The sequence below is a fragment of the Bidens hawaiensis genome, unplaced genomic scaffold (genome assembly GCF_021521415.1).
Source record: "Bidens hawaiensis isolate Kalapana, Puna unplaced genomic scaffold, B.hawaiensis_p1.1 tig00014039_1, whole genome shotgun sequence".
NCBI lineage: Eukaryota > Viridiplantae > Streptophyta > Magnoliopsida > Asterales > Asteraceae > Bidens > Bidens hawaiensis.
The window spans coordinates 205533-221001 of NW_027492209.1; the positions used below are offsets into that span (position 1 = coordinate 205533).

General features: G+C 34.4%; 1 protein-coding gene across 2 annotated transcripts; it reads right to left on the bottom strand.

Annotated features, from left to right (window-relative positions):
• Nucleotides 1-488: 488 nt before the first annotated feature.
• LOC143545806 (G-type lectin S-receptor-like serine/threonine-protein kinase At4g27290) lies at nucleotides 489-5225 on the bottom strand. 2 transcript variants are annotated; one of them, XM_077037620.1, is made up of 6 exons: nucleotides 3631-5225; nucleotides 3215-3366; nucleotides 2559-2769; nucleotides 2045-2282; nucleotides 1332-1482; nucleotides 489-970 (listed from the first exon to the last, which is right to left on the bottom strand). In XM_077037620.1, the coding sequence occupies exons 1-6, from the start codon at nucleotides 5159-5161 to the stop codon at nucleotides 668-670; spliced, it is 2586 nt and encodes an 861-aa protein (XP_076893735.1). In that variant the 5' UTR covers nucleotides 5162-5225; the 3' UTR covers nucleotides 489-667. The 2 variants fall into 2 exon arrangements, with proteins under 2 accessions (XP_076893735.1, XP_076893736.1); XM_077037621.1 differs by having other exon boundaries at nucleotides 743-984.
• Nucleotides 5226-15469: the final 10244 nt, after the last annotated feature.

Here is a 15469-nt window from a genome sequence, read left to right on the forward strand (position 1 = left end):
ATATTTGCGACCGATTAATGACCGAACACTTCAGTAGCTATTTTGCGACCAATTTTGTTTTGAGGCCGCTAATTTTGCGGCCGATTTTGTTTTGGTCGCTACTTTTGCGACCATTTGGAATCGGTTGAAAATATGGTCGCTAATTTTGCGACCATTCTGGTTGGTCGCAACTTTCGGTCGCTTTTGCTCATTTATGTAGTAGTGGATCGTACTGTCCCAGCTGGGTAGTTTTCTTGGGAATTCTTCATATACTTATTTACCTCTTTTACTTTGTAAACTCATATATAAGAGTCTAAGAGGATAGTGTGATAACATCCAGTTTTCTAGTTAGAATCATGTATATTACACTAGTTGAATAATATGATTGATTATAGTTGTTTTTCTAACTTACTTTTTTGTATCTAGTAACGCGAAGTAGTTTTATTATTATGCCAATGCCAAGTTTGAATAGATCGATCTTTCCAATTCTTTACGTTGTGAATTTAAATCTCCTAGGCCGGGACACCAGAATATTAAGTTGTTGCCATTAAAAAAATATGTTTCTTATGTAGAAAGTCCTATAAACATGACAACACCAAAATGTTGCAGGCAACATATATATGAACTTCGGACCTAGATTATGGTACAAGTTAAAAGTGCTCACCAAAATAAATACACATGCATAACGTTAACGTCCACCCAATGTAGTCATAGTTACTTCATTAGCTGTAGTTGAATCACTAGTTGATGTATCAAGCTTCTTTGTATAACTTTCCTTGCAAAAACCTGGTTCCTTAGGTTCAGGTAAGTCAATGTTCTCATAACTTAGCATGGCGTATACTGTAGACACTTTTGGCCTATCTTCCGGATATTGTTGCACACACAAAAGAGCAACATGAACACATCTTATAATTTGATCACCATAAGACGGATCTTGTACAACAGGGTCGAGTATCTCCAATGGTTGTCTTCTGTTCCAAAGCATCCATGCCTGAGCCAACCATTCTAGCAACACTTAGCAAGCTCAATAAAAGCAGATGCATATGTCACAACATATCTCTGATCATCAATGGATCCAATCATTATAACAAGGATATACAGTACTAAGCAACACATCGATAATTCAAGTATGTATTAATAAGGTCGCGATTAATTTTTATGTCTTGCTTTTTTTTTCCCATGCATTGTAAATAACTTTTTGTTGCTTGTGTGCATATAACATGAACCGATTGGGCTGGCCAGTTTGGTCGATTGTTGGACCGTTCGATTTAGTTTGGTGTATTGAACAGGCTTTAGTAGCAACTCAGAATGGAATAGTCAATGTAAATAGATTAGTTGTGTAGAGAACTTACATGTCCTAGGAGGTTAAGATCATGATCAGGATGGTGAAATGCCCAGTTCTTGTAGCCACTTATAATTTCCAGCACAATAACACCAAAGCTATAAACATCTGATTTCACAGAATAATGGCCATTCATTGCGTATTCCGGAGACATGTAGCCGCTGCATCAATAGAAAGAGATACACGACATAAATCTGGCAGCAATTGGCTCCGATTAGAAAGATTTAACCTTGTTAACCAGAGTATAACACCAGATCGACTGGTTGCAATTTTTACATAGGGGTGATATAGGTTAAAGGGAAAATCATGAAAATAACCAAAATCAGGCATCACCTAATAAGCTACATTGACTAAGGAGGCCAAGATTTAACCCCTGCTTTTAACTAAAATTTAGTCAGCGCTTTACATGTATATTAATTTGATTGGTTGTTTTTTTGGACTCCATTGTAATTTTCAAGGTTCTTTTTCCAGCTAAAGTCTAACATTCTTAGCCAGGCTAAGCTTATTTGGCATTGCATTATTGGTTGGTTTGGATACGCCTATTTTTGAGGGCTATAAGTCCTTGCCTATATTAGCAAAGAGGTGGGAAATAATGTCTATTTTGGTAATTCTTCCTAAATTAAATTATTTAAATAGTGATTTGATTAATTAACATCTATATTCTAGTTCTAGAATTAAGTGCATTAGAGCCAAATGAAATTGATCATCAGAAAGGTAGCTTACTAGGTTCCTATGATTCTCTTTGTCATTTCTTGTATTTGATCCGTTCCAAATATACGAGCAATGCCAAAGTCTGAAATTTTTGGATTCAGTTCGCTATCTAGTAAGATGTTACTAGTTTTGAGATCTCTATGGATGATTCGCAACCTTGAATCTTGATGAAGATAAAGTAAACCTCGTGCGATACCCTTAATGATGTGGTAGCGCTTTCTCCATGTAAGTTGTTTTCTTGTAGGTTTATCTGTGTGTGCAAAGAACCAGTTAAGAAAAAAGAATATGTCATTCTCGTGAAAACTGAATACTCAATAAACGGATAATGTGATTGATTTATTGATTCACACGATTATATGCTACACAATGACACGGCATGTGATAGAAGCACCCAATGTATGGTGCACAAGATCACACAAGATGCCTTGTTCTTGGTCCATGACACTAAATGATTTCTATTTGTTAAAACATTAATATTTAAAAGCAAACATAACATCATATTTTTGGGGGATGGGGATGCATGTACCATAAATGAAGTTGTTTAAGCTTTTATTGGGCAAATACTCGTAGATTAACATTGTTTCTTCCCCTTCAATGCAGCAACCCAAAAGCTTAACAAGGTTACGATGCTGCAACTTTGCGATCAAAATAATTTCATTCTTCAATTCTTCAACACCTTGTATCGACTTTTCTACAAGCCTTTTAACTGCTATCTCTTGTCCATTTGATAATACACCCTGCATCACAAGAAAGTGATCCACAAAAGATAATTAGCACTATAGCAGCCACTTGCTCAAGTTCATATGATAAAACACAATTCTTTGCATGGTAATACTTAGTAGGAACAAAATTAGCCAATTTATATAGAAGGGGAAGGTTCATCAAGGAACCACAAATAACCGGAGAACAAAAAGAACTCTGTTGAGCGGTCATATCACTTTGATCATGAATTGGATGAGAAAGAGGTATGGTCATAATTCATGTAGGGAAAGATAGATATGAGAAGTAAGAGTTACAGTGTGGTTACTTTTATTTATAACTAAATAAACTATATTCATCAAATAGATGAATATAGTTTATTTAGTTATAAAGTAACTGGTTAAATTTAGTAGTGACATTCATTGAACCTCTTTAACTCTTTTATTCAACAGTTCTACAAACACATGCTTAGTGAAGAATTACCCTATAGACAGAACCGAAACCGCCTTGTCCAATCTTGTTTCTTTCTGAAAAGTCATTACAGGCAAGAAAAATCGTTTCAAGATCGTAAAGAGGTAATTGAAATCCAGAGTCTTGATCATCTTCGACATATCGAAAACTCCCACTTTGTTGAGCTGTCACACAGTTACACTATAAGCAGATGGAAGTCTATGAATAGTAAAATAAAAGAAAATTAAACACTGATATTATCTGCTTGAAATAAAGAGCCTGTAGTGTTTATTATTTTGAAGAGAGCAAAATGAAAATTGAAAAGTGTTATTGTAGAGAATCCTCAAAACAAATCATAGTAATTAGTCATTTAGATAATCTTGATTCCAACAAAATGTAACTATAGCTATATATGTTAATAGAGTGGATTGTAATAGTACCTTTAGTACCTTTAGAGCTCCGCCCTATTTTGTCATGTCTTCTATACCGGACTATCCTACCAAGATACCATATGACACCACCGGATATAAGTAGTACGCAAATAACGCTTAGTACGCTCACAATTTTTACTGTTATGCGTTTCCTCTTAGCATTAGCAATGGACTCTAAGAAATTCAGTAAACCAAAATTTAAAATGACATGTAAAGCTTTGAAAAATGCAAGAATGCAGAATCCAGAATTATATGTGAATATAGAAAGTAAAGACGACATACGTAATTCAGCGTGCGCCATTCGTATGAAAATCTGCTGATCCCCGCCATCGGGAAAGTTCTTCAAATCAACCAGATCACCAATCCAAACCACACATTTGCTGCCATTCCCGTAAACATCAACATTAGCATAAGCCATACAACTACAATTTTTCAAACATTGGGCTTCACATACATGACGTGTGTAATATCCCCAAACAATCGGATTATCAGGCAACTTCAAGGCACCATATTTCACAAATCCATCACCATGACCACAGTTCAGTTCATGTTTTCTCCTACATCCACCTGAATAACTAAACAATCCCCAATCCAGCGGTGAATCAGGAGTAAATCCACTCAAACACTTGCAACTACTTAATGAATAACAGATCCCATAATGCCCACAAGTTGCATAGTTATCACAAGGATCACTGTCGAATGTTACCAACAGGTTCCATTCTTTACTGATGTTAACTTTCCATGTGTAATACTGAATTAAACCCATATGTGAAATCACAAGTCTAGATAAAATTGACTCATCCAAGATCTCATATTTAAAGTAGACCTCTTTAGAGTTGTAAACAAACATAGTCTTTAACAAAGGATTTGCTGCCATAGTGCTGCCACTAAATGAGCTCCCATCAAACGGACCCCATCTGAACAATTTTCGTGAACCACTTCGTAAAACCAACTGCGGTGCTTCTGGTGGATCCAGGCTAAACCAGTACTCACCTTCCGAGGGATCATCGCTGCTATTCCAGGACCTAATGATCCTTTGCAATCCAACATCCAACTTCCAACCCAACTTTATGTCTGGCAAAAGTGTATCAGTTGGAAAATCAAAGCTTTCCCAGAAGATGGTTTTGTTTCTTCCATCATCTCTAATCACAAGATTACCTGTATCTAATAGCTTCAGAACTGGAGTTAAACCACTCGCGACGGGTATATTATTGGTCGACCATACGATACCGAGTGAGCGGTTATAGAGTATTAAAACTCCATCTTCATTTAAAGCTACCTTTCCAAATGAATCATGAATAGGGAGGTTTCGGTTGGCCACCCAAACCACAGTAAGAGGCAGATTGTGGTACCAAAATCCCAGATAGCGATCTCCGGAAGAACCATTACTAGGACTGAAGAAGCCAAATTCAAATCTTTGGTTGGAGGATATTAAAGTGATGCCATCATCGAAGCTTTGGTTACGTCTTAATGTGTCTGTGGAAAGGATGGTTTGCAAGTTTAGAAAAATGAGTGAGCATACCAGTTTGAGAAGCAGGAGAGTGTTCATTGTTTCGCAGGACGGGGCATGCAATTAGTCTCCTGTTTGGGAATGGTAAATTGGTAATCACTGATGCTCAGGAGTTGATCCAGACAAAAGTGCCTTCAAACCCATATTTACTGACTGCGCAAAAGCAAACAACTGATAAGTGTGATCACAATATTATTATAAAAACCAAGACTTTTGCAAACTTCAAAAGCATGTAAAATTATGTAACAGCAGAAGTTAATGGGCACAAGAAAACCCAAGGTATTAAGACTGCTAGTATGGGAATGAGGTACATAACCGATCCGTTCTGTTTAAATACGATCGTCAGTGATATTTAGTAATTTATTGTGTAGTGTTGGGTTAACTTTGTATTAGTTAAACATTCTTGTGATTATCATTAAGTATTCCTTTATAAAATAAAAAAATAACAGCCATGTGGGCAGCTAATGTCTTTTTGAAGTGATATCTTATATATCTGTCTAATAATTAATCAGATATGATATGTACGTACTAGCGGATGATTTAGCCAAAATTGATTTCTTTCTTCGATTATCTACTAGATACGAGCTGGTCTTCCTTTCCATAATACATAGCGTAAGGATGAACTTACCATCGTTTGCTAGACCGAGTTTTGCCAAACCAGGCAGCCGTTTTCAAGAATTTACTGGTGATAGTTAAAAACTGATGTAGGATATGATGAAAGCCTTCTAGGGAAAATTGATTAAACAGGTACTAAAAGTTTAATAAATATCAGCCAAGCATAATAGGTTTAAAGTTACATAGCTTTGGGAACAAAAAGTTTTAGATTTACAGCCCACAACCTAATGTGTATATCTTGTCCTACTCCTGTTTTATCAATAATTAATTGTGGATTAGGTATAATACCACGTGAAAGGAAAAACAAAGTTGTAGTAAATCTAGAGCAAGGAAAAAGCAGGCTCTTAGAATAATATAATCCTAAAATGATCCGCTCATCTCCTCATTTTGTGTCCAAGGAAAATATATTAAGGCATAGGCTATTCAGACACAAGGTCCGACAATCCAAACACCAGGTCCCATCTATACGAGTCGTCAGTGGCCAAAACTTAAACGAAAACACAGGAGGTACTAAGTTCAAAAGTATTGTCCAAAACCCGCGGGAGGGGGGGGGGGGGAAGCTACACCCATGCAAGTCAGTAAATGTGTCATATCTTGTCTGGTAGTGTTGACTAGCTCTGTACGACTCGTATAGGCCTACCCGATGCTTATATGTAACTTTTCAAAAAGTTTTTTTTAATCATGTAGACAATCGAGAGAATACTAACAACTTTTTTATATTTTTATAGTTATCTTTATTTATATACTAGTGTAAGTGAATAATGATGAACTTTATTTTTATATTTTAATCGACATCATTAATACTCCATTATGTTTCTCTGACAACAAATATGTGAAAAAATGGTGAAAATTTTGCGATCGATCAATCATCTTGTTGTTTATAAAATAGATAGTTTCATTTTTGTAATTTTCTAGTTGTTCCAAAGTCTCATAAGTTGAATCAATCAAATTCAATTTTTCTCGCTCTATTTCAGAGTATCCATTCACGCGAAACTCATCTACTTCTATTTCTACTTTCCGTAAGCGAGCCCGGGCTTTTTCCGAGATTTGATATTGAACTTATTTGGTCAGTGACATATAATAATGTTATTACTTTTGATTCGTATTTGTTCGTATTAGTTTTATTATAAAAGATATATATATATACATAAATATTATTAAGTTTGAAAATATTTTATTTTATTTCAAAATGTACAGGCTTATGCAGTATAGGCTTATGCAACTCCTATACTACTCGTGTAGACCTATGCTAACCATTCTATACTACTTGTATAAGCCTATACTACTTGGATCCGATATACCACTCTCAAAGGGTCATACGACTGCCATAAAAAATGGCCAACATACATACAAGTCATATAATTGAGCCTGATACATATAATTAAAATTAATCAACCATGCATGAGTCTTCTAGTTCACATGCCAAAGAGCCACATCCGCGGCCGGCAAAGCCACACCAACCCGGTTCTATTAGCTAAAGACTCATCGGCTCAGTTGCGGATAAAAATTTAACGCATTAAAGAATCCCGCCGGTAATTACAGGATAGAATAGTTTTCCAAAGCGATAGCAACATATTTGTCATGCATTAACTCTATTTGACGTTTTCCATTTGTCTTCTTATTGGTCCATATATTCTGCTAAAAATAACTCAAAGATTCAACTAGGAATTATCCTAGTTTGAAATTAACAGCGCTTTTCGTGGAACCGGAGCCTCAATTTACCAACTCCTGTTTGAATGTGTTAAAGTGATTATATGATTTAAAATATGTGTTTGAATAACAATAAAATATGACAAGTTGGTGTTTTGTTGGGATTAATCAATCTATTTTATTTACCAAGTAACAAACAATAACAAATGGTATGGGGCTAAGGGGCTTATATTTTACATTTACCAAGTTAAAATAATAATCAAGCTTTTTTGTTTCATTATAGTCATTAAAAGTTACTTGTCTGGGTTATTTTAGTTCAATATTGGGACAAATATAGGTGGTAAAAGGGGGTTGTTCTACATGTTGATTTGTTACGTCAAGTTAGTCGACGTGTCAAAATCGGTCACATTAAACCATTCAAAGCGTCAAAATGGTCGACTTAAAGTAGTCAACATGTCAAATTGAGTACCTAAATTAGTCAAATGGTCAAAAGATAACTATTATAAAACTTCTTAACTTAAAAAGATCTAAACAAATTAGCATACTCAAGACCATTTTAACACGAGGGTGGGCAAGTCGGATATTTTTTCTTTCTTTCTAAAACGACTCATTTAACCATAGAGGGGTGGGGTGGGGGTGGGGTGGATGATGTTTTATTTTTATTATTTATATTTTCCTTTTTTAAAACAACTCATTTTAACCTAATGGGTGGGTAAACGATTAAATTTAACCCATTGGTGGAGTAGCGTGCGGGATAGGGTGGGGTGGTGGGTGCGGGTGGATGGTAATTTTAACCCGATGGATGGTGTTGTGGTAGGGTGAAATTTTTTTTTTCCTTAAACGTCGTCTCATTTTAACACGGGGTTGGATTGCGGTGGATGGTATTTTTTTCTAAAGCGACTCATTTTAACATGGTGGGTGGATGGTAATTTTAACCCGATGGATGGCGTTGTGGTAGGGTGACTTTTTTCCCCTTAAACGTCATCTCATTTTAACACGTGGTTGGATTGGGGTGGATGGTATTTTTTTTTCTAAAGCGACTCTCGACTCATTTTAACATGGTGGGTGGGGGTGCATGCGTACTATCTTCAGCCCTATGGACCCGAATTTATTTTCCTCAGAACTTGTAACCCGAACTCATTTTGCTTAGAATCCATTTTGACATGGTCTCATTTTTCTTAGATATAGTTGTGACATGAACTCATTTTGACTTGGCTCGGTTCTGACCCGTAACCCGAACCTACTCGACCTAACAAGCTGATACAGACGTAAACTATGTTTTTTGTAATTTCTTATTCATTTACGTTCTGATGTGAAATTTTCGTTGAAACTGAAACTGAAACTGAGCCGTTTTATTTATATTTCGACATGAGTTTGTATTCAAAACCAAGCCTTATAATTTTCTTATTTATCTTTCAGCGTGAATTTGTTTTCGAAACCTGGCAATTTTAATTGCATTTCAACGTGAATTCTTATTTGCAATCAAGCCACATAAATAATACAATCTCTGCCGCAACGTGCATATTAAATACACAGTTGTATTTATTTATTTTTCTCATCATGCCAATATAAATAATTTTATTTAAAACAAAGTTGATATCACAATAAGATATTTTTTTTGATATCGGATCAACATGTTTTACTGAGTACCGTTACCAAACAAAAAACATGGTACATGTATATATTTTATAGTTTTTGGTTTCTATACCATTTATGTATTATTGCACTACCGATGCCGAAGTGTTGTAACTTCGTAATAAATATGCTATTCAATGTATTTTTTTTTCCGGTTTTTGTATGGTACTAATCTCATAGCTGTATTCAAAATAAAGTATATTTCATCTGTAGAATATAATTACGCACTTTGACTGTTTATAGATGATGAAAAATATATACTTTGTTTCCTTCGTATTTAAACTCTGCGTTTACCAAATATTTTTTTATTAATTTGTTTTATGGTTGTTATTATTCTATTAATTCTTATTAATAATTGTTATTATGTAGATAAAAGCTCATTTCAAGACTATTTTTTCAAGAAAATTTCGTCTACCCTATCCTTTTTTAATCAAGAGCCCAAAAGACCCAAATAGCGGTGTTTTGATTTGACAATTATATGGGCCGGAACTGATAACTTTTTACTAGGGGTGATCACCGTTCAGTTCTAGATTGTGAAACCGTCTAAGTTGGTTATTTAAGTTCTGGTAAGTCAGCTTCAAATTTTTTAAAACATAGCGAACGGTTTTGTTCATAATTAATACCAAAAACGACCATTTAAAACTGAACCAAATCAAAAAATATAACATTTCTTATTTTAGTTTTTGTATATTTTTATTACGTATATTTAACTATCTATATATTATATATGTTCTAATTAAAATTAAATTATGCTAATAAGTTATATTCATCATCTTCTTATGTTTTATTAATTTGGTAATTTATGTTTGTACTATAAATTTTGAGGATATGAGTGGTGAAGATGATTTATGAAAAACATGTGTAGAAAGAACTAAGATTAGTGCTGATCGATAAAAATTGTCAATTTATTGTTTATTTAATTTGTGAATTGATTACTTTTTTTTTAATTTTTGTATACATATTTTTTAAAGTTCAAGTCATGAAACCAAACCATAACCACTAAGTTACTATCGGCTCGGTTTGGTTTGTTTGGCTCAAACCGGATCGTAAAGTGTGACTTTATTTCTATTATAATATAGAGAGTTATGTAAAGAAAGAACAAAAATGGAGTGAGATGTCAGCAAAAGTTAAAAAAAAAAAACTGAAAATAAAATAAGCACAAATGAAAGTTAGGGTATAACTTGTAAGTCCCCTAAAGTCTTATTCCTTGCTTCTAATTTCATGCCTCGTTAGAGATTCTCACATTCCTTCCCTATAACGTAGATAAAATAACTAGGTACCACATAAAATAAAAATAACGTTTTAGCTATTAGACGTAATTTAATGGATGATTAATTAAGTACTAAAAAGTTGATTATATAGTTCTAACGTTTGTATTGTATGTGTCCTCCACTTCATTAATCACTACTGTTTAGTGTGTAGTAATTCTTTTGTCCGGTTCTTGTTCGACAGAACATGCTGTAGAGCAATTTATAAATAATTATCTCATCTAGTATTTATATTATGTAAGTTGATTTAATTAAATGAACACATGAAAATGTTTAACATGGTTCAAATTTAATTGTGTTCGGAATTGCGGATTATAATTTCGAAATCCATTTTCAATTTTTGAATATCGATTTAATCATCAATTTGAGATTTTAAATTGGAAATCGAATTTAAATATGTGATTTTCAATATGTTCTAACTCGATGATTGCCATTTTATTGTACGAAGTTGCAACTTAAGATTTGATCATTTGACTGATTTTGATGTTTTTAGATTTGTTTTTGATGTCCAAAACAAATTCTAGTTGGAACACATTTTGCAAATAATAAGGTAAAGTTTGTATCAAATACAAATAAATTAACGTGCTAAACGTGTGAATCAAACAGAGTATTTATATATACAAGTAGAGTAGAGTAATTATCATAGAATAATTACATAATTACTCTACTTGCATATATAATTATTTTGCTTGATTCCCACGTTTAGTACGCTAATTTTATTTGTACGTTAACCTTTCCTAGTAAGGTAATAACATATTTTAAGTGTGCTTTTTATGTTTAATTCATATAAAATCTAATCAAGTTAACTAGAACTTGATCTGAATCAGAGTTTGTTATTCAAATCTAAATTAAATAAGAATCAACTTCATATTGATTTTCAAACTTTTAAAATTCAAGTTATCCGATTCAGTTAACTCGAGACCCCAAATTCAACTTGATTAAGGCTCCTCCTATATGTGAGGAGGAAGAAGCTTGAGGAGTATAACTTGCAAGTTACAGATTCTTATTCTATAAATTCTTTTTATTGAAGCACATGAACTATTGGCATTTAAATATATCTGGTTGCTCACCAATATTTTAACCAACTTCCACAATCAAGTAACTGGCCGGACAGACAGGCCGGAAGTATCGTGTTCTTCAGGTTCTCTCTCTCTCTCTCTCTCTCTCTCTCTCTCACTCACAAAATTTAAGAGTTTGTGTTTTAGTATAGAAACATGTAAATACCGGCTGGTTCAACCGGTTGTCATCTGGTAAATAGATCAACCGGTGTGAAGTTTAAACTGCTGGTAATAAACGGTTAAATCGGTTCAAGCCGGCATGCCATTTTTGAAAGCCTAATTTAAGTTGCAAAGCTAAAAAATTTGGACGCAAGCTGATGTTTTTTAGTTTTGACCTTTTTTAACCTAGCAAAACTTTATTTATATATTTAGTTTTTCAAACCTAGCAACCATCGATTCAGTTTCAACTTTCGGTTCTAACTTTCCACAATTTTCTATACAATCAATTGGAACTCTAGAGCTATGAACATTGCCCTTTACATACTTTTATTTAAATAAATCTTTGTTGGAAACTTGATTTTTGATTATTGAATTATATACTTTTAAATTATTTTTTAATTTAAAGTTGTATTTTTATAAAATTATAGTGTTAACTAGTTAATACGGTTGAACCACCCGATACAACCACTAAAACCATTTCTAAACCCAACCGGTAAGGTTTGATTTTTAAAACATTGGTTAAATGGGTCTTTTTTAGTCCACTTGGTGTTGTAGCTAGGCTGATTTGTTTAACGTGTTCACCTTTTATACTTATTTTGCTAAAATGGTTACCTAGTCATTACTTAAACTGAATGGCCGAATGGCTAGTTTATGAAAATTTTGAAAGAGAATTTTTATCAATTAAGTTTTATAATTTAAATGTAACTATTTTACATATTTATAGTTATAGTTGTAAATTTGTATTTTTAAGGTATTATTTTCTAATAAAATAAAAATAAAGTGACTGTTCCCTCAGATTTTTTTAATAACTATTTCAAGGATAGTAATATATGGTTCCTTTTTGACGTTTAGTAGTTTTTTGTTTAATTCTCTAGTTTTTATGTTAGAATTTACCATTGTCAAAACTCGTAGTATTACATGTTAATCGTTATGACACATGTGACATGTACATATTTATTCCTTAATTATCGGTTTGATTTTCTTATGACACGACACATAGTTGATACAAAATTCTATCCTGATATTTTAACGATATATTATTATTAAAAAAAAGGGAAGCACAACATATTTAATCCTTAATTATCGGTTAGGTTTTGTTTCTTTACACGTACTGTACCTTTTTAAAGGGGTTTTCCTTTCATTAATGATCATGAAGAAAATTGATTCAAAACTTCTCCCTAGTTTTCTTCTATATTTCTTGGCTCTTTAATTCAACCGATCGACCTACAACACTATATTGTTGGAGTCTTGGAGATGCTTTGATGGAGTAAGATGTTGTGGTGGTGCTCATAGAACTGGACAAGATTGGATATGTGTTTCTACAATTACGTTTAATTTACACCTGCTGAAAACATAATCTTTACCCGAATCCCTTTCCAGCTAGCATATTTATAACCGGAAACCGAGTTCTAGGAGCACCCAGCCAAAACCAATTGTCATAATTAGCATTAGAAATATAAACCTTGTCAAGAAGCGTGATGCATTGTTGCTACCCGATAACCTGATTCCATCTCTAATTCCATGTTAACTTGTGATTTTGCCAAGGATAAAACTCTTTTATTCTCTCTTTCTTTTTCCATTCTAAAGTGAAGATTACCGGGAAAGTGATCTACGGTTTGGTTATAAGCCAAGGATCTATCAACTCCTAATGCAAGGATCCTGATGCAACCGACCCTACATTTGCCTCAAGGTCTTGCATCGTTGTCATAATCTTACAATGGATCTAGTGTACCCTTTAGACGAACAACTGGTATTCTCACCCGCATTCAACCGCACACGAAGCTTGAAAACACATAGAAGTTATTTATTTATTTACTTATTAATAATAAGCATGCTTCAACTCTAGATTTAGCATCAGGTTACTCGGGACATGCTCATAATGCTGCCCGTTGCGATAGGGGCCATTAGCGACAACTCCAACCATGTTGGATTAATTTCTATTCGGGTCACAAGTTGGTGAACTGGGCCTAAGAGGTTTTAACAAGTCAGTTAAAGTCTAAGGGGTATTATGAAACATGCTTCCATTTGCTTGGTTGCCAAGTTCACCTTGTTGCCCAAGTTCACCATGGTGTCCAAGTTAAATGGTGGACACATATTATGCTTGGTGACTAAGTTGGGTTACTAGTATAAATACATGTACAAAGTTAGTGTTAGATAACAACAACAAACACAACAATCTCCACAATCACTACCAAAGATATTGTAATCAGTTTTTGAGTTATATATTCTTGTTATAATATAAGTCGGTTATTTCTAAGTTGTTCGTTAATTAGCTTTTATCATTCTTGAATTGGTATCAGAGCAAGGTTGAACGCGATAATTAATGGCCAACAAAGAAGGTGTTTCGATCGAACAAGTTGGTCTGGTTTCCCGAAGAAGTTGGTTCCACAGTCGATTGAACAATTTGGTTTGATCTCCTGAAGAAGTTGTTATCATTGTTGATCGGATAGTTCGTTCAATTATTGCTTTGTTCAAACAAGTTGGGTTTGAGCAGCCACGAGTGACTTGACTCCACCACCGCCGCCAAAGGGGAAAAAGAGCGGGCCATATTCCGTTCAATGTCTAATGTTAACTACAATGAACTATACCATATGAGCTATGAGGATGAAAGTAGTCCTAAGAGTTCATAAAGTTTGGGACACCATCAACTCGGGTGTCTCCGATGAAGACAAAACTGACATGGCTATGACCTTGTTGTTTCAATCCATACCTGAAACCTTGATCATGCAAATTGGATATCAAGAAACTGCTAAAGCCATGTGGGATTCGATTAAAACCCGACAATTAGGTGGCAAACGGGTTAGAGAAGCACATCTCCAAACCTTGTCAATGGAATTTGACAATATGAAGATGAACGGGTTAGAAGCCATAGATAATTTTGCGGGCAAGTTATCGAGCATTGCCTCGAAATCCGTGGCTCTCGGCGAAGTTATAGATGAAGCAAGGTTGGTAAAGAAGTTTCTCAAAAGTCTCCCAAGATCGAAATATATTTAGATGATTGCTTCTCTTGAGTAAGTGCTAAATCTCAATAAAACAGAATTTGTAGATGTTGTAGGCCGACTCCGAGCCTATAAGGTGCAAATACGAAAAGAAGAAATTTAAGAGGTGACCAAGGTAAATTTTTATCAACCATCAACTCGTAGAAGTTATGAATCTAATAGGGGACAAGGATGAGGAGGTCGAGGTCGCGGTCGAGGCTGATTTAATGGCTAAGACCAAACCCCTAGTACCGAACAAGGGCCATCAAGTCGGGGAAAAGTAAGGGTGAAGAAAAATCAGTCAAAGATTTTATGTTACCGATATGACCAGTTTGGTCACTTTAAATCCGATTGCCCCGACCGATTTCAAAAGGTTCAAGAAGCAAACAAAATTGAAGCCCGTGAAAGTTTTGATGATACGACGTATATGCATCAAGTTGTGTTCTTAAATGAGCAAAACATAATACCGAAGAAATACAAGACCGAGCAGGACAAATATGATGTATTGTATTTGGATAATGGGGCAAGTAATCATATGATAGGAAACCAGTCATATTTTTTTGAATTAAACGAAAACATAACCGGGAGGTTAAGCTCAGAGATGGGTCATTTGTTCAAATCAAGGGAAAAGGCTCAATTCTTTTTCAAGGAAAATCGGGTGACCAAGACTTGCTAACCGAGATTTTACATTCCGGAGCTAAAAAATAATATAGTCTGGGTCAAGCAACGGAGTCCGGATGTGACATTCGGATGAAACACGATCTTTTGGCCATGTAATGAGAACGAGAGGTTACTCACGAACTTCACGGGATCCGCAAACCGACTCTACAAAATACAAATGAAAATTGGAGCTCATGTGTGTTTGCAATCAAAGATTGAAGATGATGCATGGTGTTGGCATGTAAGACTTGGGCGCATCAATTTCGAGTTAATGAAATCGATGGCTAAGAAAGATCTTGTACAAGGTTTACCACATGTTAAACA

Coding starts and splice junctions, on each gene's coding strand:
- LOC143545806 (XM_077037620.1), bottom strand. CDS start 5,161: ATGAACACTCTCCTGCTTCTCAAACTGGTATGCTCACTCATTTTTCTA. Junction 2,283..2,558: donor CTTAAACAACTTCATTTATG/GTACATGCATCC, acceptor TTGCACACACAG/ATAAACCTACAAGAAAACAA. Junction 971..1,331: donor ATCTTAACCTCCTAGGACAT/GTAAGTTCTCTA, acceptor TGGTTGGCTCAG/GCATGGATGCTTTGGAACAG.